We start from the raw sequence: 24,321 nt of genomic DNA, 5'->3' as shown, positions 1-24,321 counted from the left end.
AAGGCATCCACTATCACCTCCGCCATTTCTTTCAGAACCCTTGGATGCATTCCATCCGGTCCTGGGGACTTGACCACAATCAGTCCCTCCAGTCTGTCAAGCACCGCCTCTCCAGTAACAATAATGTCATTCAGGCCCTCCACTCTTACCATCTTTCCATCGCTAACACCTGGCAAATTATTCACGTCCTCCTCCGTGAAGACCGAAACAAAAAAGTTATTCAAGGCCTCAGCCATTTCCCCATCCCCTACCACTAAGTCCCCCCTCTCATCCTCTAAGGGTCCAACGTTCACCCTAGCCAGCCTCTTCCTTTTTATATATTTATAAAAACTCTTGCTATCCTTTTTTATATTAAGCGCTAGTCCAGCTTCATTGGTTATCCTACCCTTCTTTATCAACTTCTTTGTCATTCTTTGTTGACATTTAAACCTCTCCCAATCCTCTTCTCGCCCACTACTCTTAGCTACGACAGATCAGAGGACCCAGAGAATTGAGCCTGCAGTTTTAACCAAACCATCATTGCAGGTAATATACTTCAATCTGGGGTATCTTCTTATTTTATGTGGGTAATTTAAGGGGTAACAGTGTTATTATTAATAAAATTGTTGAACCTATACTTGTGTTTGTCCTTTGTCCATCTTGCAAATAAAGACACCGGGGTAAAATCTTGGAATAAGCAAACTGGTCGAAAGTATTTGAGAATTAACAGGTACAACACCTGGTATTAACCTTACAGATTTTATATTTGGCTCATAACATGAATGGAAATTTCCACTAGAACCAAAATTACTCATTTTATTCCAGGTTTCTCTTGCACCAGATGTATAAAAAATTAGTGCTGCCATTTGAAGATTGAAAGGAGTAGATTTGTGTTATTATTGCTGCATGCTATTTTGACAGGGCAGATCATTCAACCTTTCTGGAACCTGCACAATTTTTATTCCATTCAAATGAATACAGCGAGGATCTGCATATCTTTTGACTGTGTTAGCAGCACATCTGTCCTCTCAACTTAATTTGTTCACTGGATGTGGGCATCACTGGCTGGTCCAGCATTTATTACCCATCCCTGAGGGCATTTAAGAGTCAAGCACATTGTTGTGGTTCTGGAATCACATGCAGGTCAGGCAAGGCAGATTTCCTTCCTTAAAGGACATTAGTGAACCAGATGGGTTTTTATGACTATTGACAACGGTTTAATGATCATCATTAGACTTCTAATTCCAAGTTTTTAAAAATTCAAATTTTACTATTTGCCGTGGTCCCCAAAGCATTATATTTATGCTACCGCCTCCCCAATTAAAGACAATAGGCTGAAATTTTTCAGTGGTTCCTGCCAGCAGCATAGACTGATCCCAGCAATGGTGATACACACACCCCCACCTAGCCACAATTTCCCCAATGGCAGAGGGTGCCAACATCTGGAAAATCCACTGACAGCATCAGGACTGGAAGATGCACTGTCAACTAAAGGTGAGCTGTTTCCATAGCTGCAATAAACACCTGAGGATGGAGTGAAAAATCCTGTCAAAACATTCCATAACCATTAAATTGTAGGTTACTCATACGGAAAGAACCCATCTGGTTCATATCGTCTGCACCAGCTCTTTGCTCGAATAATTCTGTAATAATCATATGGCACATACTCACCCCAGAACTCTGCATCATTCTCTGTGAGCTGGTTTTTGGATGAATTCTTCAGTCATTGGCTTTCAATGGCATCAAGAAAGACTTCTGATTAATTTGTCAATTTTCAAATTTGCCTTGCCCATCTCCAGCATTTCCATTTTGTCATAACAGTAGATAATATAACACATTGCAAGTTCATCATAAACCCTGTCACCTTGAGTTCAAAGCTTGTATTAGGTTTAAAATTACACTTAAGCTAATTAGAAAGTGAACTTGCAGCAAAGCCTGTGGTGAACTCAGCACATTGCAAGCACCAAGCCTGGCCTGCAGTAAACTCGCTAAAGGAGTTTAGCATGACTTTGCAGTAGAGATTAAAACGAAACAGCTCTCTGAACCAGTTGTAAGTTCACATTCATTTTTGTATGAGTTAAAAATGCTGGAAGTAATTTAATTTGTGCCTCTTATAAATTGCCATAGAGATAAGGAAAACATTATTCTTCAACTGTATATTGGATTCTGGACCCCTGCTTTACAACATAAGAAATCAAAGTGAATTTTGCAGTCCGACTAAAATGGGACCAACGGAGTCAAATCCATTACATTTTTTGTTACAATATAATCACAAAAATCCAAAAGTCATCCATAAATTTGAATCATGCAAGGGACAACTCAGAGGATTTAAACCCTACAAATAAAGATAATGTTCCAAAATACAGTACCTCATGCACCGTGATCAATGTGTTCAATTACATGGATTTAACTGACGATTATTTGTGACCTAAATAACGCTGAGTTAACCAAGGTAACTGGTGGAATCGGGCAAAAGTAATAGAAGACCAAATTGCACCCAAATCAATAGCCAAAGTAAACTAGAATTGAGTAAACAGCATTTTCATGTTTAGTTATGAGGCGGAAAGGTTTGAACACAAAGCAGTACACGGAGGGACTCTCTACATATATAATGCTTCTTGGTGTCATCACACAAGCCACCCAAAATCTCTATGGCTGGTATTTGAACTGTGCTAACTGAGGCAGTGACATAATAAACCCTCACAATATGGTGTAATATGGTATATTTATAATTTTTATTACCCATTCCATCTGAACACAACCTCTCACATTGACATAATACAGCATTAAAATGGAAAACCTCACCTGAACACAATCCTACGCCCAATATTCTTGACTGCACATTCATCAAAAATTGGAAAATATAAACTGAAAACAGATATAAATAAGTTATCTTTTTAATCTCATCAGCTCAGGTAACCTTCAATGATGCCATGTTTGCTTAATCTCACTTACAAATCATAAGGATTTATGCAGGTAAAACTCAATAGGATGAGCTGAATGCACAATGCTAGTGTTATCATATTGTCCAGCTTGAAAACTCAATTGTTGGAAACAGCCAAAAAGTTTACAGTGGTTGCTTTAATTAACACACTGCATGAAACTTGGTCATAAAGGAAATGGTCTACTTAGAAATTATACAGAAACTAAGATTGTCACTTCCATATCATGGTTGAACATCATAAAATTTACTTCCACAATTCAAAATGAGATTTGACTTCAAACAATGTTGATAATTTTATTTAATAATAGTGGTACCCTTCCCTATATCTCTGTGATGACCTTTAAATCTGGTGTGTGCAAATGTTTTATGTACTTATTTTATTTTCACAGCACTTAGTTAGTTACCTTTTGAGGAAGATGGCTACTGGTGAGTTTTTCAAACATTTTTCAATACTGAAATATCATAGGCCAGAATTTCCTGTGGAGGAAAACTCAAACTATGCCCTCTTGTGCCTTCCAAAATACACAACTGACCTTGCCAGACAATTGTGTATTTTTTTTCATAGGGATGGAGTTTGTGTCACATGTATTAGTATACAGTGAAAAGTATTGTTTCTTGCACACGATACAGTCAGAGCATACCATTCATAGAGAAGGAAACAAGAGAGTTCAGAATGTAGTGTTATAGTCTTAACTAGGTTGTAGAGAAGATCGCAAAATCTATAAGGATTGAACTAGAGCATTGTTAGTGAGTTTTAAAAAGTTAAAATGAAGTTTTAGAAGCATAGAATGAGAGTAAAAGGTATGCTGCTCACTGCTTGCAAGAAGTCACCTCATTTCGACGGGCATCTTGAGCTTTGTGAGCTGTGATGGAGTTTGTGAGGAATGAGAGTGCAGGGGAGGATTGGTGGTGGGGGCGGTGGGGGGTGGCGGTGGAGGGGGGGGAGGGTGGAGGGGTGCAGGGGGAAGTTAGAAGGTTCACTCCAGTCCTGCAGCATGAAAGTCCAGTTCCCAAACCTCACCCTTCACCCACCCCCATCCAACCTCATGGTCCTTCAAATCACCCCTACCACCTTCACGTACTCATGTATACTTCATAGCCCTCACTCAGTGTATACTATGTATAAACCTCAAGGGCTATATGATGTAAGTGCATTTTTATATTAAAAGTATTGGGGGAGAAAGCTTTCAACAATATAGTAAAACACTGAGGGTAGGATGTTCTGGCTCTTCCCACTGGCGGGGTCTTCCAGTATCACTGAAATCGACCCCTCGTGGCGGGTTCGTCAGTGACGGGGTGGAAAATCATTCAAAACGCTGTAGACTTGGGAGTGAGTGGAAGATCCCGCAGGCTCACAGAGTAAGCTGCAGGAAAACTTGCCATTGGTGGGTTGGGGGGTGGGGGGGGGGGGTGGTGGGGGAGGTGGTGATAATCCCAGCCTGAATTTAAACTCGCTCTTATTGATAATCTCTGGAATTCTCTGCCCGTTGAAGTGGTGGGGGCTACCTCGCTGAATATACTTAAGTCACGGGTAGATAGGTTTTTGATAGACAGGGAATTAAGGGTTATGGGGAGAGAGCAGGAAAGTGGAACTGATCCACTTCAGATCAGCCATGATCTTATTGAATGGCAGGGCAGGCTCGAAGGGCTAGATGGCCTACTCCTGCTCCTATTTCTTATGTTCTTATAATAGAAAAGAAAACAATTCTAGTGCAAAACAATGTAATCAAAAGGGAGACCACATCAAAGACATATACTGATATTATAGCCTCTTAAAAGTTTCAGTTGTTCTTGAATCAATGGACTGCCTGCTGAGCTGAAGCTAAATCTAAAATTTATTTATTAGAGTCACAAGTAGGCTTACATTAATGCTACAATGAGGTTACTGTGAAAATCCCCTAGTCGCCACACTCTGGCGCCCGTTCGGGTACACTGAGGGAGAATTTAGCATGACAAATGCACCTAACCAGCATGTCTTTCGGACTATGAGAGGAAACCAGAGGAAATCTACACAGACATGAGAAGAATGTGCAAACTCAACACATACAGTGATCCAACTGAATTGAATCCAGGTCCCTGTGCTATCTACTGTGCTATTGTGCTGCCCTGTGCCACTATTAGTAGCTTTTGAAATGCAGCCATGCATTCATAATGCTACAGCTATCAGTGCCTGACACTGACGAACAGAATGGTGTCCTATTCCCATTTCAAAGCAGAGTGCTTGCTAATTAGTGGAAAGGAGCAGTACAAAGATTTTTTCAACTTTCAAAAACTGTTTTTTGTTTAAACATGATGTGGGTATGCCGGCGTTGGACTGGCGTAAACACAGTAAAAAGTCTGACAACACCAGGTTTTAGTCCAACCTATTTATTTGATAATATTCTCACAAGCTTTCGAGGGGACAGCCTCTTCGTCAGGTGAATGGAGAGTTCTGGCCTCAGACAGAGCATATAAAGCACAGACAGTTTAGAGATTACTGATTAAAATGCGAATCCTTACACCTAACCTGCTGTTCAAGACCTGAAGTGGCTGACAATGTGAGTGGAAGGAGCACTGATCACAGGTTAAAGAGATGTGTATTGTCTCCAGACAGTACAGTAAGTGAGGTTTTGCAAACCCAGGCAAGTCACGGGGGTTACAGATAGTGCGACATGAACCCAATGTCGCACTATCTGTAACCCCCGTGACTTGCCTGGGTTTGCAAAACCTCACTTACTGTACTGTCTGGAGACAATACACATCTCTTTAAACTGTGATCAGTGCTCCTACCACTCACATTGTCAGCCACTTCAGGTCTTGAACAGCAGGTTAGGTGTAAGGATTCGCATTTTAATCAGTAATCTCTAAACTGTCTGTGCTTTATATGCTCTGTCTGAGGCCAGAACTCTCCATTCACCTGACGAAGAGGCTGTCCCCTCGAAAGCTTGTGAGAATATTATCAAATAAATAGGTTGGACTAAAACCTGGTGTTGTCAGACTTTTTATTTTGTTTAAACAGCCAGAGCTGTCTGTCAATTTAAATCAATGCACAAAACATGACAACAAAGGTTGACAAGACATTAGTGTTTTTATATTTTTTGAATGTATTATGGCACTTTCTACAATGGAAAATCAAATACATGACAGCACTTACACAATGGAGTTCAAACTAAGGGTCAACTTACCTTTGCAGCAGGGATCCATATGGCAAATTGTTGCATTAAAAACACATCTACAGTACAATGCAGCATCTTATATTGGCATCTTAAGATGTTACGACATTCATTTTACACCTACCTTTCAGAGTGCTCTCGACTTCTCAGGAGACTTGACCACACCGCCCCCCCCACCATCACCATGGCCATGAACTCTCCAAAGAGGTGCATTCTTCAGGGGGTTTCCAAAACCCATATCACCAGATTTCACACTCAAAGTGTAACTGCATCCTCAAATACTTAGCACTGCACAGTACTTCACACTCGTATCTTCCAGCTTACACTTCATTTCAACTTTTCAACTATAAATAGGCACATCACCCAACACAATGCAAATCACTCCCCTAACTCTTGCAGGACAAGGTGACACAAATCTGCAGGTAACAGCACTAACTTGCAGAGGCAAGCAAGGCTGCATGCTCTCACTCCTGTGAGGGAGGTTGCGCTGATCAACTCTTAGGTGGACATAACTGAAGCAATGATGACCTAACCATGGAAAGGGTGCATGTACCGTTTGTAGTAAAAGTCTTCTTGAGCTGCATTAAAGCTACAAGAAAATGGGTGTGGGGTCAGGAAAGCTTAGGAAGAATTTTTCCAGCAGAAATAACTAAACTCAACATTTTGTGTCCCAACTCAATGGGAGATGAAAATCCAGCCCTCAAAGTCCTCTATCATGAATTACCTCAGCAGTTGCACATGCCCTTAATGGAAGGCCCAGTAAGAAGTCTCACAACACCAAGTTAAAGCCCAACAGTAAGGATGGCTTCATGTCACACTATCTATAACTCCCATGACTTGCTTGGGCTTGCAAAATCTCAAACTGTCTTGGCATGAGACAATTCACACCTTTTTAACCTGTGCTTAACCCTCTCTCCACTCGCATTGTCTATACCTGCAAAGACTTGATTACCTGCTAAGACTCACATTTCAACCATTATCTTTTAATTGAGTTTATATCTATATATGCCCTGTTTTGTGAACCAAATCCTGCACTCACCTGATGAAGGAGCAGTGCTCCGAAAGCTCATGCTACCAAATAAACCTGTTAGACTTTAACCTGGTGTCATGAGACTTTTTACAGTACCTACTCCAGCCCAATGCTGGCATCTCCACATCATGGAAGACCCAGATTACACTGACAGAGGATCAAGAGAGATCACATGATTCTCCTAACTAGGACTTTACTTTAGAATCTTAATGTTTCTAACCAAAGAACTAGTTATGTGAATTATAGATTATCATAGCGACAAGTCCTCCATATCTAAATAAATATACCTCAAAATACAGTAATTTTCAGCTTTACTTATCTTAAGACTTCAATAAACCTATGCTGGCAACAGAATAAAGTGAGATCATTCTAAGATTGAATATCAGTTCTTTAATCAAAACTCCATTGGAAAGTCATTTCAATTCTAATACAATAATGCACCAGCAGCTCCAATTTTAAATCAGGCTGAGTGCACAGAGATCAGTGGTTGGTTGATTTTCAATTTATGAAATTGACCTGAAATTGACGAACACATCATAAGAAGCAAAAGGATACAAGTGCATAAAATGCTGCAGGACATGTAGGAATTTATATAAAAAAATAGAATCCACAGGCACTCATCCATCCTTGTCGGATATTTTCCCTCCAAATTTTTTTTGCCCTCTCCCTTCCTTCACTAAAGATTGTGCTTAATGTTACTCTGCCATTGTAGCTGGGCAGCTGGCTGTAACACATCCAAGAATCCATTCTTCACATCTATTTCTAGACACTGGGGCACAATTGGTAAGCCCTGATAATGGGCATTGGGATCAGTGTGCACAATTAACCAGCATCCCATTTGCTGTGGTGCAGACAGCACTTTATGCTGCCTGCTGATTTGGATGATAGTAGCATGCAGCGCATCACAAAACATATTGCTGAATGGCTGCACACTTCAGCAGCCTCACATTCAAATAAGGCTAGCAACAATTAAAGCAAGCCTGCACTGCTTAAAGCCAACTTGCACATCTTCAGAATGAAGCGTATTGTGGTTGCAACAAAAATTTAAATAAGTTACAGAAGAAACTTTTTAAAAATATATTCTTTCATGCGGTGTCACTAACAAGCCAGCATTTGTTGTCCACCTCTGATCACCCTTGTGCTGAGTGCCTTTCTGGGCCATTTCAGAAGGCAGTTAAGAGTGAATGGCACTGCTATGGGTCTGGAGTGACATGCAAGCCAGATCAAGTAAGGACAGCAGATTTCCTTCTCTAAAGGAGATTAATGAACCAGATGGATTTTTATGACAATCAAGGATAACTTCATGATCATCATTACTGAGACAATTTCAATTCCAGGTTTTATTAATTGAATATAAATTTGACAGGCTACCGTGATAGGATTTGAACCCATGAGCCCTGGGCATATACCTAGACCTCTGGATCACTAGTCCAGTAACATTAACACTAGGCCACCATTACCCTGGGTAGAAAGGAGAGTGGAAATGGCACAACAGTGGAGAACATGCACCAAGGTTCTTTGATGCAGACTTGAGATATTGCTTCCAGGAGATTGACAAAAGTTGTTCAGGGGCTCCTCATAATGGACCAGGTAGGCCTCCAGTCAGACAGCAGGACGACAGCAAGCCAGCACACAGCCATCACTGACAATGCAAATAGTCCAGCCCCAAGGACTGGGATGGACTGCACAAATAAACGTATAATCTCAAGTCAGTGAATGCATCTTTAAATGCAATATCCACACAAATGAAAGAATAACCCATTCGACTGCTCTATTCATTAACCTACCAGCAACTTCCATCAATCATAACTCATATTTCACACTCAGAGTGTAACTGCATCCTCACTTAGCACTGCACAGTACTTCACACTCATATCTTCCAGCTTACGCTTCATTTCAACTTTTCAACTATAAATAGGCACATCACCCAACACAATGCAAATCACTCCCCTATCTCTGCAGACCACAGTACTGAACTGGCAGAGGCAAGCAATGCGGCAAGCTCTCACTCCCATGAGGGAGGTTGCATTGATCAACTCTGGGGTGGCCACAACTAAATGGCAGGGCTGAAATGATCAATGATTGTACGCTTATACCTCATTCACTTTCACATGCCCCACTTCCCCATCATCGCATAATCACTTAGCTACATATAGGGTAAGCAGGCACCTCTTCCTTTCCAACCATCCCACACCATAATCCAACTTTTTTTTTTACTTTCAGATATCCAAGATCTGATCATGGGTCAGTAGCATCATGCAAGAGGAGCAGCACAATGATGATGAAGAAACACTGTCACTTGATCTTGCATTCACTGCCATCATCTCAGTTATTGACACTGCAAAAATTCTAGAGGGTAGATTCAAGCTGTCGCTATCCTGCTGTCCTCTCTCAGGATAATGCCATTTGTCCATCTACCACTCTTATTTTTGTCTGCCAGCTAGCCAACCAAGCTAGTGCAGCCTGCGGTGCCCCACTAGGCTATCTGCAGTTTCTTCCACTGAAAATCAGCAGCCTTCTAACAGCCAAGGTGCACCCACTGGGGTTGCACTAAGAACTCTAGGCAAGACAGGCATGAAAGAGATGCTCAAGGGTGATTTTTAATTTTTTTATTGGATAGTTTGTGTGGCTAAGTTGGTTTGGAATGGTTATTTTGTGATGGCATTTATTTAAGCATTGTGGCAAAAAAAAACTGAGATAGTCAGTGAGAGCAGGAAGGTCAAGCATGGGATTGCTCCAAAATGAGGGTTTCAGGAGGCACTCAGTAAAACAATGGTTGCATTCACAGACAGCCTGACAGAAAGGTGATGTGTTGATTGTCTCTTCCCTTTTTCCTATCCTCAGCTATTCATTTGTGTACCTGGTGGAAGTAGCTGTGACCTCACAATGTGGGGATTGTACAGCATACAGCAATCAGTGGCTAACTGTGACATGCACTCTAGCAAGTACTGCATGGCCCCTTCAAAGTGATCCAGGCTGCACACCGTTGGTTGAGCATCACAAATGTCTGCTTTAGGATATTTTTAATGTGGCAGCAAAGCTCTCATTACATACACGTATGCATTATGTGACCTCCTTCATAACGAAACAACACAGCACCGGAAAAAGCAAACCCAGTCCTATATGCCATGCAAAGCCCTCATCACTAACATCTGGAGGCTTGTGCCAAAATTAGGAGAAGTGTCTCACAGACTAGTCAAGCCACAGCCTGACAATTATCATAGTCACAGAGTCAAGCCTCACCAAATAATGTTGCAGGCACCACCATCTCCACTCCAGTATATGTCCTGTAACTGACAAGATAGGCCCAGCAGTGGTAGCACAGTGACATACAGTTGGGAGGGAGTTGCCCTGGAAGACTTCAACATTGACTCTGGAGCCACATGAAGTCACATGGCATCAGGTGAAACAGGAGCAAAGAAATCTGCTGATCATCACTTACCGTCTACCCTGCAGCTGATGAAACAATATTCCTCTACTTGAGCAACACTTCGAGGGTGGCAAGGGCACCGTATGTAATCTGGGTTAGGAGCTTTACAGTCCACCACCAAGAGTGGTTCAGTATTACCATGACCGATCTGGCCGGGTCATAAAGGATATAACTGCTAGACTGGGACTGCGGCAGGTGGCAAAGGAACCAACAAGGGGGAAAAAGATACTTGAGCTCATCCTCACCAAACTGGCTGCTGCAGATGCATTTGTCCATGAGAGTATCGGTAGGAGTAACCACCACACAGTCCTTGTGGAGATGAAGGAAGTCCTGTCTTCACATTGAGGATACACTCCACTGTATTTTGTGGCACTGCCACCGTGTTAATACATATTCATTCATGGGACATGGGATGTCGCTGGCTGGCCAGCAGTTATTGCCCATCCCTCGTTGCCCAAGGACAGTTGAGAGTCAACTACTTTGCTGTGGCTCTGTAGTCACATGTAGGCCAGACCAGGTAAGGGCAGCTGATTTCCTTCCTGAAAGGACATTAGGGATAGACTTCAAATAGATCTAGCAACTCAGGAGTGGGCATCCACGAGGCACTGTGGGCCATCAACTGCAATGGGATTGTATTCAACCACAAGCTTTAACCATATGACCCAGCACATTCCCCCAATCTACCATTACCACCAAACCAGGAGATCAACACTGGTCAAAGAAGAGTGCAGGAGGATATGCCAGGAGCATCACTAGGCATAACTAAAAGTAAGGTATCTACCTGGTAAAGCTAAAACACAGGACTACCTGCGTGCCAAATAGCACAGCAGCCAGTAATAGACAGAACTAAGTGGATCATTCTCACTTTCTGGAATCCAGCATTGGCCAAAATCTTCTGTCTTCATTCACGCCTGGGGTTTTCCAGTGCTGCTGAAAGTTAATGGAGTTTTAGCTGGAATGCCAAATTTGCTGCTCTCACTCACAGTGGGTTCCACCATGGATAAGACTGGACTACCTCAGTTGTAGTTTCTGCCCTAGCCCTGAAATTGGATACCTCATGTACAAAACACCTTAAACAGTCAAAGCATTGATATTTCATTGCAGCATGCTTAACATTAATACTATAATATTTTTATTCAATTCTGATGAGGTCAATATACCTCTGGAAATAAAGAATGGCTCTAGTCTCTCTTCAGAGGTACCCTCCAGCTATATTGAAATGCCCAAAGATTACAGTTAAATAACACAAATTGTAGCAGCTGCAATTCCATTCAAAAATTGTTCACTCAGGTCATGCCATTTCCAAAAAACTTACCACTCCTATGGAGAAATAGTTGTTGATAATTGTGTAAGGCACGGGGTCCCCTTTTTCCTCTTTGTCATTTGGAATCACCTCAATCTTCCATCTATCCAGCATGACCACGGAGCAGTTTTCAATGTCTTTAATGATCTTCATCAGGCTTTCACCTTCATAACCTTACAGGGGAACAAAAAAAAATTAGTCAAGAAGATTCATGGCGGCATCAATATACACAATTAAAAGGCACAAAGTTGGTGGAATGTTGTCTTCTTTTAACAATGTGTCAACTCAGGCAAGAAACAACCTCCCCCTCTCCCACAGGGAATCTCCCACCCTGAAGCACCCTCCCCCCCACCCCCAACACTTCCCCCTGGCAGAGCTGGGGGCAGTACCAGGTGCCAGTTCCTGGGCATTGCCCAGACATGACCCTCTCCCCCAGGGGCTATACTTATGTACTTATCTGTGTGCCCCCAGTGGGTTCTCTTCACCATGTCTCTGTTTGTCCAGACATGTTGCAAACGCTGTCTACAAATTCCTTACAGGGGCGGGAATGAGGGGAAATGATGCAGTGGAGAGGTGCGCTAATGACATCTAAATATATGGTAATGAAGTTCCTGACCTATTATTTTGGGAAAGCTATTATGTCAGTAGCTGGGGATGAGGACTGTCTAAACAGGAAACTCTGTTGCCATTAATGCATTTTTGGACTCCCATTGGATTCTCCGCCCCCTCCAGCTTTCCTGCTTGCCAAAAACAGGAGGTGGGGTGGGGTGGTAGAAAGACCTCCCCCATGGCGGTATGAAAATTAACATTTGAAGACACCACATAGACCATTTTCAGTTCATTTTCAGATATAAGTATAACTGGTTCTATCCTACATCCTGTTGTGTAGTCAATATTTTGGTCAACAAAATAATCACAGATTAGGTTGTGTTGCAAAATAGCTTTAGAAATCATTAAACTATTCAGTCACAGTTGCTGAAATTAGCGCTGGAACCGTGTTCTCTTTTTCACAGATCAAATACCTGCAGTCAAGTGCATCGAGCAAGCAGTGAAAGGAGGATGGAAATTCATAGATAGAAAATCAGTTCGTAATTAACCAGCCTATGCTTCCCACAATTACAGTTCAATGCCAAGTGTATTCAATTACTATTGTCCTATTGTCCCAATATAACTGTTTTTAAGCAGAGCAGGTGATTGAAAAGATGGTTTTAAAATGCTGAAGATATAGGTTAAGAGGAAGTAACCTAGTGGAAGCTCTACCCCAAGATACATACTAAGAGTCAAAAGTATTACAACTGAGAGCTTTTTCTTTACCTCCTCCTGATCTAAGACACCTTGCCAAGTCATTGCCAGTTCCAAGTGGAAGGACTGCCACAGGGGGATGGTGAGGCAAATTTGCTTTGTCTGTGAAATAAGCAAACAATTTTACAATGCAGATTTATTAACTGAACTCCACTGTCCTATGTCAGAACTTCTAACATTCCATAAAAATGGAGCCCAGTAAAATGAATCCTCCAAAAACATGTTTAAAGATTTAACTTGGGAAATAAAGTACAATTCCTCTGATATTTCTATACCTGCTGTTATCCTGTGAATTATTTTGCTATTTGGAAGTGGTATTGAAAAATAGTTTGTGGTTTGTATTTGATGCTGGGAAGTTTATTGTTTGCTATAGTGTGTAATTATTCCCAATGGAAAGGAGTTACAGTCCAGCCTGACGAGTTGTTTTACAATCTCAGTAGTGTGTAACTGTTTAAAATGGTGGATATTGTCCAATTAAAGCAAAAGTGATCCAATAACTAAGTACAAATTGAATAATTTTTCAGTGGCAAATCCTGCACTAGGAAATAACATGCTTACCTTGCTAAGGATAAACCCCAGCTGTGTCCAAATGAAGCAACAGAGTTATCAAAACATGAATGATGAATTGATGCAGACTATTTCTGCTCCTTTTCATTACTACAGTGCTTCAGCAGATAGAATCCGATATGAGTGATGAGTTAGAAGCCGTGCCCTCAATTAACTTCTGATAATTGATCTAATCTTATTGTAATTTGCATCAGTACAAGTACTTACAGAAAACAGTTGGTGTAGGGTGGTTTAAGGGGATGACTAATTCTAAAAATCAAAGTGTACACGAAATTTAAAGGGAGGGAAGTTGATTTAATCAAGTCATGTTTACGGGTCAGAGATTTCTCTTTCGCGCTCAGGTGCAGTAAAAGGGAAACTGGTGTAACTCTGTTGTGCCAGATCTCTGTCCCAAAATCTCCCTGCAGGGTTTCTGAGGCATCTGTCAAACTGAAGAAACTGGGCCTGTGCCTGGAGCTCTCTCCTAGTGAAGGAATGCAAATAAGATGGGTTGGGACATTCTTGGCCTCCTACCTAATTTTCTTCTGCTGTCACCTGTTACATATTTAAAAGGGTTGCAGATTGCTTTAAGCACTAATTACATGATTTGATGGTGATGTCATTAGGATGTTGTCACAGACTGCTGTTTTACTTTCCATCTGTAGTCTGGACAGTGAACAGCACTTCCAATAAATCTGTTGTATGTTAGTTTAAATTTACACGTGCAAGCCACGTTTTTTTTGTTAAAATCCATAACCCCTAACATAGTTAGGACATTACATCACCCATGGAGCATTGGGTTGGAAAAGTGCACCCACATCCTCCATTAATCTGGAAATACCCCAGTGTAAAAATCGCAGAGCTATTTAACTCATTCCTACCGTTGGGTTAAAAACTAATGGCTGTTCAGCTCCAGCTGCTTCTTAATTGTAGGGCAAAGCCAGCTAACAGGAAGTGGTCTCATGCTGGGCGTGGCCAAGCTCTGCAAACTGCCAAGGCCACAAAAAAATAAGCATGTGTCTCCCTTTTTTTCATTTGACACTGGGGGTATGTTAGTCTATGGGTGCCATTTCACCTTCCTTGCCTCAGCCAAGTGGTTGATCTGCATGTGTGAGCCTGACATATGAATGTTGGCAGTCTATTCAACTGCAAGGGAATAGTTAAACATCATGCTGTTGCTACCCAATTCCTACAAACAGGCTTCTCCAGCTGGGGCTGCTGGATAGCGATCTTGGCTGGATTGTTGTTGGGCTTATTTTGCTCTCTTTCGCACAGGAGCACTGAGGCCAATTGTAACGTTCTTGCTGCTACTTCAGCTGAGGTCTGTCGGCTTGGCACAGACTGTGGATCAAACCTGGGTCTCCTTTTAGTCTACAGGGCTCAATTACTCTCTGTGATAGACTGACAGGGCCATGGGGAGAGCTTCACAACCATTATTGGTTGTGCTTGCACTTTATTTCCTTTTCGTTAGAAGAATACATTAATCCTACAAAAGGTAGAATTGTTTATGCATGAATTCCCTAAAACACAGTTACATTCATAAGCCTTTTCTGTTGTGGAGCATCTGGCTCTTTCAGTGTTGGGGTTCTGAATGAAGCTTGGCTGCCTTACTTGTGGCTGAGTGGATTACGACTGTTTTAGTGGTGTCTTATTTGTTTGTTTTGATGTTTTACTTGCATCATCACCAAGACAACCTGGAACAGTTTTGTTTAATATCTGTAGCATAGCTGTACGAAAGCTCAATAAGAATGCACTTGCTTTTGGCTGAACGTTCTTCAACTGCACTGAACCACATAATTTATTTCCCAGTTTCTTAGAAACAGATATGCTTAAATAAAGGGTAAAAAAACCATACAGAAAATGAAAAGCTGCAAATGTGTCAATAATGTGAGATAGCAACTCGAAACTAAAGCTTGTATAAGATGAACAGGGGAAAGCTTGGAATTAGAAACTATATACATTGGAACATTAATTGAAAAAATGCTAGCCATAAAGAAAAGGCTGTAAAAATCTTCCTGTTTGCCCAATTGAATAAGCTGTTTAACCCCTTTATTGAAATCACTAGAACTCCTTCAGGATATGTTGTGGTCTATTAACACATCTCCCCATTTGAAATTTTCTGCATCTTAGACAATCCATTTTCCTGAAATAAGACAGGAAAAGCACAACAGTTAGGCCATTGAAGAAAAAGAAAAATAATGAGAAAGCCTTGATACAATAATTTGGTATTTTTCTCTTTTGGTTGGAAATTAGAAGCAGGAATAGGCCATTCGGCCCTTTAAGCCTGCTCTGCCATTTGTTCTGATTATCGAATTCAATATCTTGATTCCCCCTTCCTCCCATATCACCCGATCCCTTTTGCCCCAAGAGCCATAGAACTACTGCCTGACTTGTCATTAACTTGGGTTTCTTTCTGTTTTATTTCAAATTTCCAACACTCATCCATTGTATTGGGTGTCTGTGTGAGGACCATTAGGTTGCTAAAAACCTTACCTATGCAATCTAGGATCCACCCTACTGTTCCATCTCCACCGCAAGCCAGAATTCTAAAATCTGGAACGTCTCGGAAAAAATTTAACCTAAAAAAAAGTGATTCAGTTTGTGAGAAACTATTTTCAAAGGAATTGGTCCCTTTCAAATCACAGGATCACGATTTTCTACATTTTTTTCCCCGAATGAACGATAAATATATCGCAGTACAAATGGAGACACTGCCATTCAGGTGGAACACCATTCAATACTTCTTACCTCTGACGAATTTAAATCCCGCGAGGCTGATTTTACATAGTTCTGCTTTCCTGCTATTTCCCCAAACTATTCCCATTTTCCTGCCTTTTCCCCATACTCCTTTCAATCTTTCCTCATTAGTTAATTAGTGAGTATATTCTTCATTCTGGGAATCAATTTACCATCAATCATCACCTGTAGCAGAACACTTCATATTTCAATGAATCTTTACATGCATAGTTTTTCTCCATCTCTCCTTTGATATCAACTAATGCTGAGTAATCTTGCGCTTTCAATTTACACAACCATACACCTCAACTATTCCTTTTTCGTGTTTTGAAGACTACAATCAAATCCCTCTCAATCCTCTTCATTTCACAGAATTAGCCTCATCTTGTGCTCAGTTTCCTCATTTTAGCAAATACCTCCAGGATTATAACATTCCTCCTACAATGAGAAGCACAAAACTGCACATCATGCTTCAGTTACAGTCTAATTGTTTCTATCTTTGCTTTTGCAAAGTTCTTCTCAACATAAACTTTCAATCCAATTTGTCTTTGTCATGGATTTATTTAATCTCCTCACCCCTTTTAACATTTATGTGTCTGTACACATAGAAACTTTTTCACTTGCAATGCATTGAGAAATTTATCATTTATGGTCTGTTTCCATTTTCCATCAGAATTTACCCAATTGGAATTGTGACTTAAAACCAATTAACAATCCTGCTACTCGGGGCGGGATTTTCATCCTCAAGGCGGAGAGCGGGAGTCAGGAGACGGAAGAAAATGCCAGGAAGAATGGGAATTTTAGACAGGTAGAGGGGGCCGGGGGTGGGCTGCAGTTGGGCCAACCAACTCAGTTGATTGCAGAGGCAGACTGTTTAAAAGGCCCACCAAAGTATTGTTGGACTTAGTCTCAGTTATAACAGAAACAAAAAAGCCCTCAGCCCTCACATTCCCCATGCTTCTGCCATGCTACCTCATGCCTTCCTCCTAAAATTGCTTCATCCCCAGGGGCCCACTGGGTTTGCCCTCCTGCCTCATTATGTGTTCTTGGCTCAGAGCCAAGACATTCATTAGAGCATTGAATCTCCAGATCCCCAGGGAAAATATTATTTGATTGACAGCTCAGTCCTATGCTGTCAGTTGCACAATGTTTATATAGTGTAAAGAGATTTCAAGTATTTGCAGTTTCAGCCATTGACACTTTGAAGAATATGGATGATTAACACTTTTATTAGGGAAAAAAATGAGTTATCTTAGGAAAGTGAAAAGTTATCAATGACGACTTTTTGTTTAAAGCTTTTTAAAAAGAAAACAGTCTATTACCACTATATGCTTCATTGCATCTATAGAATATGCAGTGGGTGAATGGGTATAGAGGTGCCATGGTTGCATGGAGGCACGAAGGGGACCATTTGAACTTACCTTTTCAAAACTTCCCTCACACAGTCTATTGTTAATGACAACTCTGAGGTGCCGTGATCCACGACTCTTTGAAAAGATAGCTTGATTCCATTTGGTGACAAAAGAGATTGACTAGGGAAGGGCCGTGGATGTCGTCTATATGGATTTTAGTAAAGCGTTTGACAAAGTCCCTCATGGCAGGTTGGTGCAAAAGATTAAATCTCAGGTGATAAAAGGAGAGTTAGCTAGCTGGGTGGAGAACTGGCTTGGCCATAGAAGACAGAGGGTAGCAGTGGAAGGGTCTTCTTTCAGCTGGAGGTCTGACTAGTGGTGTTCCGCAGGTCTCTGTACTGGGACCTCTGCTGTTTGTGATATATATACAAATGATTTAGAAGAAGGTGTAACTGGTGTCATCAGTAAGTTTGCGGATGACACAAAGATGTCTGGACTTGCGGATAGCGATGAACATTGTCAGAGAATACAGCAGGATATAAACAGGCTGGAAAATTGGGCACAGAAATGGCAGATGGAATTTAATCCAGATAAATACGAACTGATGCATTTTGGTAGAATTAATGTCGGGAGAGCTATACAATAAATGGCAGAACCATCAGGAGTAGCGACACACAGAGGGACCTGAGTGTGCAGGTCCACAGATCCTTAAAAGTGGCAGCACAGGTGGAGAAGGTGGTGAAGAAGGCATGTGGCATGCTTGCCTTTATGGGATGGGGCATAGATGTATAAAAGTTGGCGTATGATGTTGCAGCTACATAGAACATTGGTTGGGCCACATTTGGAATGCCACGCCCAGTTCTGGTTGCCACAATACCAGAAGGACGTGGAGGCTTTGGAGAGAGTACAGAAAAAGTTTACCAGGATGTTGCCTGGTATGGAGGGTCTTAGCTATGAGGAGAGGTTGGGTAAACTGGAGTTGTTCTCCCTGGAAAGATGGAGGATGAGGGGCGACCTAATAAAGGTGTATAAAATTATGAAGGACATAGATGGGGTGAACAGTGGGAAGTTTTTCCCAGGTCGGAGGTGACGAACACAAGGGGTCACAGGTTCAAGGTGAGGAGGGCAAAGTTTAACACAGATGTCAGGGGGACGTATTTTACACAGAGGGTGGTGGGGGCCTGGAATGCACCGCCAAGCAAGGTGGTAGAGGCGACATGCTGGGATTGTTTAAAACTTATCTCAATAGCCACATGAAAAGACTGGGAATGGAGGGATACAAACGAATGGTCTAGTTGGATGCATGAGTGGCGCAGGCTTGGAGGGTCGAAGGGCCTATTTCCTGTGCTGTACTGTTCTTTGTTCTCTGTTCATGAAAATTGCAGAGGGCTTGGCCGCAACAAAGCCGACCAAGTCTAGAATGCGGGTTGTGGATTCACAACTTGAAATCAGCCTGCACCCTTAGAAGGTCCTGTTGAAAATCAGAATCCCTGGGAATTCCTCAGAAACCTTGGAATCATGTCCTGACCATCATTTTTTAACATCGCCGGATTCTCCCAGACTACATGTGAACCCAGCCTTTATTCTCAAGCTCTTTGGGTTTGTCATCAACTATTTCCATTACTGATAACTTTCCCTTTTTATTCTCATTGGTATATAATCGAATTAATTAGAATTTTATCATGGAAATAATCAGCTGGCAGAAATGATTCAATGCATTTTAAAATTACCTTGAGTTTTTTTAAAAACCAAATGTCTTTAAAAAGGCACTTTCCACATGAGAAAATGCTTGGTAAAGTCTTTATTCAACACTTCACAGCATTTTGGGTGATTGTGGCAGAGAATATTTGAAATTCAAATATGATTTTATGTCTTGGCTACATCAAAACTTACTAATGTAACATCACACTAAATCAACAAAATCAATTCAAATTGACTAACGTTGATCTTACTGGAGAGAGAAAGTGCTATCAGTTTATTTTTGGAAATGTTCTCTTCAAAAATACAAGATCAATAAGATAAGCTCATTACAAGATCTTGGGGGAAGAAGCTTCCGTCCCTGTTTTTGGGGGGCTGCGAATGGCAGAGCGGATGGAGAATGAAGCAGGAGACTCAAAATAGTTTTAATGTCAGTGAGAATTCCCCACTCAATTGTCCCCACGCCTCGCTAACGATCTAACAGAGATTCCAACATTAACATTTGGAATCCCAATTTACATCTATTTGAATATGCACATTCAATTGCCTCCCACGTTGGATTGTCCATTCATGTTGGTATGAGGGCGCACTACTGTGAATCACGGGCAGCACAGTAGCATGGTGGTTAGCACTGCTGCTTGACAGCTCCAGGAACCTGGGTTCAATTCCTGGCTAGGGTCACTGTCCGTGTGGAGTTTGCACATTCTCCTTGTGTCTGCGTGGGTTTCCTCCCACAGTCCAAAGATGTGCAGGTTAGGTTGATTGGCCATGATAAAATTGTCCCTTAGTGTCCTGAGACGTGTAGATTAGAGGAATTAGCGGGTAAATGTGTAGGGATATGGGGGTAGGGCCTGGGTGGGATTGTGATTGGTACAGACTCAATGGGCTGGAGGGCCTCTTTCTGCACCGTAGGGTTCTATGTTCTATGACAGGTTCCCCCATGATGTAGACCTGGCGAGCAGAACCTACCAGAGACACACAGGTGAGTACAACCCCAACAGGGGTGAGGGTCATGACTGGGCAGAATCCTGGCACTGCCCCACACTACAGTGCCAAGGGGCAGTATTGGGACATTCCACAGGAGGGCTGCCAGGGACTCTGTGGTAAGGTTTGGGGGGGTTCCATGATTTGGTGGACTTTCATGGGGAGAGGGCCTCGATGGTGGGAATGGGGAGGGGGGAGAAATGAGGTTCCATGGCATAAGGGGTTGGGCGCCCTTTAAAAAGGATGGCCTGATCTTCAAACAGCCAAAGTTGCAGATGGGGTGCAGCACGATGTCGTGGTACCTTGCCTTTCACTTCTTTTCAAGGTATTAGATAACATGGTCGGAAAAGTCACCGAGGGGTCGCACGGCGGCAAAACCGAAGGGTCGCACGGCGGTGAAACCGACAGTTTACACATCACTTTTCCCACCCAACCTGGTGCTTTGAAAAACAAAAATTGAATAATGCTGCCCTGTAGCTTAATGCTTCAAGTGGGAAGTTAGCAACGTAATGGCAACACAGGCAGCATCACCAGTAATCAATATTGAGCCCAAAGCTTTGAAAAGAGCATTTCTTATTATAGACACTTCCTGTTGCTTTAGGGTAACTTCAAGTCTTTTGTCAGTCTTTATTTGGAAAATGTCTTTAGAAATTATAAACCCTAATCCATAGATTTGGCCAATACAAGCAATGAACAACAAACATTCAGGGTGGAATTTTCCTAAGTGTTGAGCAGGCATGAAACTGGGAGAGTTCCAGATGTGTTTTTTAGGTGAGTTTTCAGGCCCAACCTTATGCACTCTGCAATATTTTGGACTCGTCCATTTCTGGCCACAGAGGCTGTGAGCAGGGCTCAACGTACCTGATAGCCTATAGAGGGAGGTAATGGGCATATGCAGACCTCTGATACTGCACACACATGCATTCACAGTAGCAGGGTTCTGACAGACAAAGAGAAAGAAATGTCAGGCCCTTGCTATTGCAGGCAGCCTCAAGCAGCTCCCTCCCCCAGGCAATCATGGGGGCCTGCAGTCCAAGGTGAAGCCTGTGCTGATGCCACACCACCCAGACTGATCGCGGACCCCCCCTCCCCAACCCATCATGCCCACCCCTCTCCCACTGATCCCAGCTCCTGACACTGCCCCCAATGATCCCTCATTGGCCCCACCCCCGGCACGACCTGGTGGGCATTGGCCCAGGTGCCAGGATGGCACTGCCAGTCTGGCACTGCCCAAGGGGCCCCCCTGCCCTGTCCTCGGCCTCCCCAGGAGGCCTCAATGGCCTCCAGTTCCACTGATGAGGCCAACACGACTGTTCCCCATTAATAGGGAGCAGCTGTTTTCCTCGCCGAAGAGAACCGGAGAGGCAAGACGGGATCATTAAACACATTAAAATGAGCATTACAATAAATTTAAATAAATTAACCAGTCTCTCACCCATTTCGAGCGAGAGCCTGACCGCACCAGAAATCCAGCTGCCGGAAATCCCTCCAGTCATGGAAACAGGCGTCATTTGCGCTAGCCACTTTACGCCTGACCTTATGGCATTTTCCTGCTACAAAGTGGGCATAAAGCGACGGTAAAATCCCATGCAGGGAGTCTGACTGATCTGATGATTGGTGGGTCAGCAAGAAAAATACTCAAGCTCAAAAATCATGCTCTCAAGTTATGATTTGTGATACTGCACTTTAATGGCAATTCTCCCAGTGGATTTAAAACTTACATGGTTACTCATGCTATTCCTTCATCTTCTACACAGCAATCAGCATCCATATATCAAATCTTGAGTGATGAATCACTAGTCAGAACAAATTGCTAGTCAGAACTGTGCTCACTTCCAACCGGTTCAAATTAGTGGTGTTCTGCTGTACTTGTTCCATCTGTTGCTACAAATAATTTACTTGTCTTTTTTTTTAAGTTAATAAATTTAAACTGCAATTGGAAAGATTTACTCTGCAATGTACAACAGAGCTTTTGGATCCTGGCTACTCCAAAACTCTGCTTGAAATGTCCTCATTGGAACAGAAACATTCTCAGATGGTCTGTTAACAAGGAAGAATTAGTGACTGGTGTATCAAATAGCACAAATGGACACGATTAAAGTTCCTGTAATGAAATGGACCAATGTCAATTGATAAAGGACTTAGAGTTTACTTAACAATTGTGATGTGCTTTCCTTATTTTCTTTAGGAGCAGGGGTGCTTCAAGAAATGCACTAAGTAGAATAGGTTTCTATTCATTCGAAAAAATAATGATTAATTCCTGACGGTTCCTTCAGGAAGCGTAAAGGAGAACATGCCCCTGTCCACATCAATGAGGACGAAGTAGGAAGGGTCGAGAGCTTCAAGTTTTTAGATGTCCAGATCACCAACAACCTGGTCTCCTCATGCCAACACTATAGTTAAGAAAGCACACCAATATCTCTATTTTCTCAGACTAAGGAAATTCAGCTACGACTCTCACCAACTTTTACAGATGCACCATAGAAAGCATTCTTTCTGATTGTATACAGCTTGGTACGGTTCCTGCTCTGCCCAAGACCGCAAGAAACTACAAAAAGTTGTGGATGTAACCCAATCCATCACCCAAAGCAGCCTGCCATCCATTGGCTCTGTCTACACTTCCTGCTGCCTCAACAAAGCAGCCAGCATAATTAGGGACCCCCACACACCCCAGTCATTCTCTCTTCCACCTTCTTCCTTCAGGAAAAAGTCTGAGGTTACATACCAACCGACTCAAGAACAGCTTCTTCCCTGCTGCTATGAGACTTTTGAATGGACTTACCTTGCATTAAGTTGATCATTCTTTACACCCTAGCTATAACTGCAACAATACATTTTGCACTTTCTCGTTTCCTTCTCTATGAATGGTATGTTTTGTCTGTATAGCGCACAAGAAACAATACTTTTCACCGTATGTTACTACATGTGAGAATAATAAATCAACTCAAATCAAATGATGATGGGAATTAATGTGAGAAATTGTCAAGTTTGAAACATTTAGGGAAAAAGTTCCATCTCTTAGTTGAGAGCTTTGCTGCTGAACATTTGTCCAGATTTCTGATATGTATTAGCTGCATCAATACAGCATAAAAGATGAGAATCTATCCTTTAGTTGCTCTTCAGATGAAAATACTGGGCAACATCCACAGAATGTGCAAGGTCGACAGATAGGAAAACAACAGACTATAACTTGGGTAGTTTTAATATTGACAAAGCCTGAACGTGTGCAGATACAACAATGGCCCATTTCAGTAGACAAATCCTTACAGTTCCACTCGTACAATCCTATTCTGAGCATGGAGCCTTGCAGCTGAAGGGGGATCAAATTGGAAGAAAGTGATCTTCACAACTTGCTGCAGTCCAAGGAGCTTCAATTCTCAAGGCAGACATGGCAGAGTTCAGTCACATCCTACAAGGAGACCTGCAGGAACTGTTGCAGCAAGCTCAGCAATGTCTGTTGTGAGTCAAGGTCACTACAGCCCTAAAATTCCCTACCTCAAGCTCTTTCCAGGGCTCTCTGCCCCCTCTTTCAAGAATGGGAATCCATGAAGAATTCTTATCAAAGGCCAAATGCAATGAAAGCTCCTTTACAATTCAGAGCCTCTCATTCAAGTACGTTTTGAATCTACAAGTCAAAAAGTTCATGAGCCACGACAAGAAAAATATCCACTTTGAATAATGTTTGAAATGGCCATGTCAGAACTTGTACCTTTCGTGGCTTGTGCGTGGCAGGAGGAAGTGGCATTAATCGTAGGCTATGCAGCATATAAACAAGCCATTTGGCCTAACAAATTTATACCAGCACTCATGTTCCATGCAAGCCTCATCAGAAACAGACCAAAAAATGGCATTGTCCTCATAAGAA

The 24,321-nt window shown here is 42.1% G+C and overlaps 1 protein-coding gene across 1 annotated transcript in view; it reads right to left on the bottom strand.

Annotated features, from left to right (window-relative positions):
• dgkb (diacylglycerol kinase, beta) overlaps positions 1-24,321 on the bottom strand; it is a 677,279-nt gene that overhangs the window by 367,563 nt on the left and 285,395 nt on the right. The window contains exons 16-18 of the mRNA XM_080216552.1: positions 16,180-16,265; positions 13,153-13,242; positions 11,851-12,011 (exon numbers count right to left, since the gene is read on the bottom strand). Of these exons, the coding sequence (XP_080072678.1) occupies positions 11,851-12,011; positions 13,153-13,242; positions 16,180-16,265 (337 nt within the window). The remainder of the gene's footprint in view (positions 1-11,850; positions 12,012-13,152; positions 13,243-16,179; positions 16,266-24,321) is intronic.

This window comes from Carcharhinus amblyrhynchos, chromosome 2, assembly GCF_965287045.1.
Source record: "Carcharhinus amblyrhynchos chromosome 2, sCarAmb.v2.hapA, whole genome shotgun sequence".
NCBI lineage: Eukaryota > Metazoa > Chordata > Chondrichthyes > Carcharhiniformes > Carcharhinidae > Carcharhinus > Carcharhinus amblyrhynchos.
This window is presented reverse-complemented; position numbering and strand designations above follow the sequence as displayed.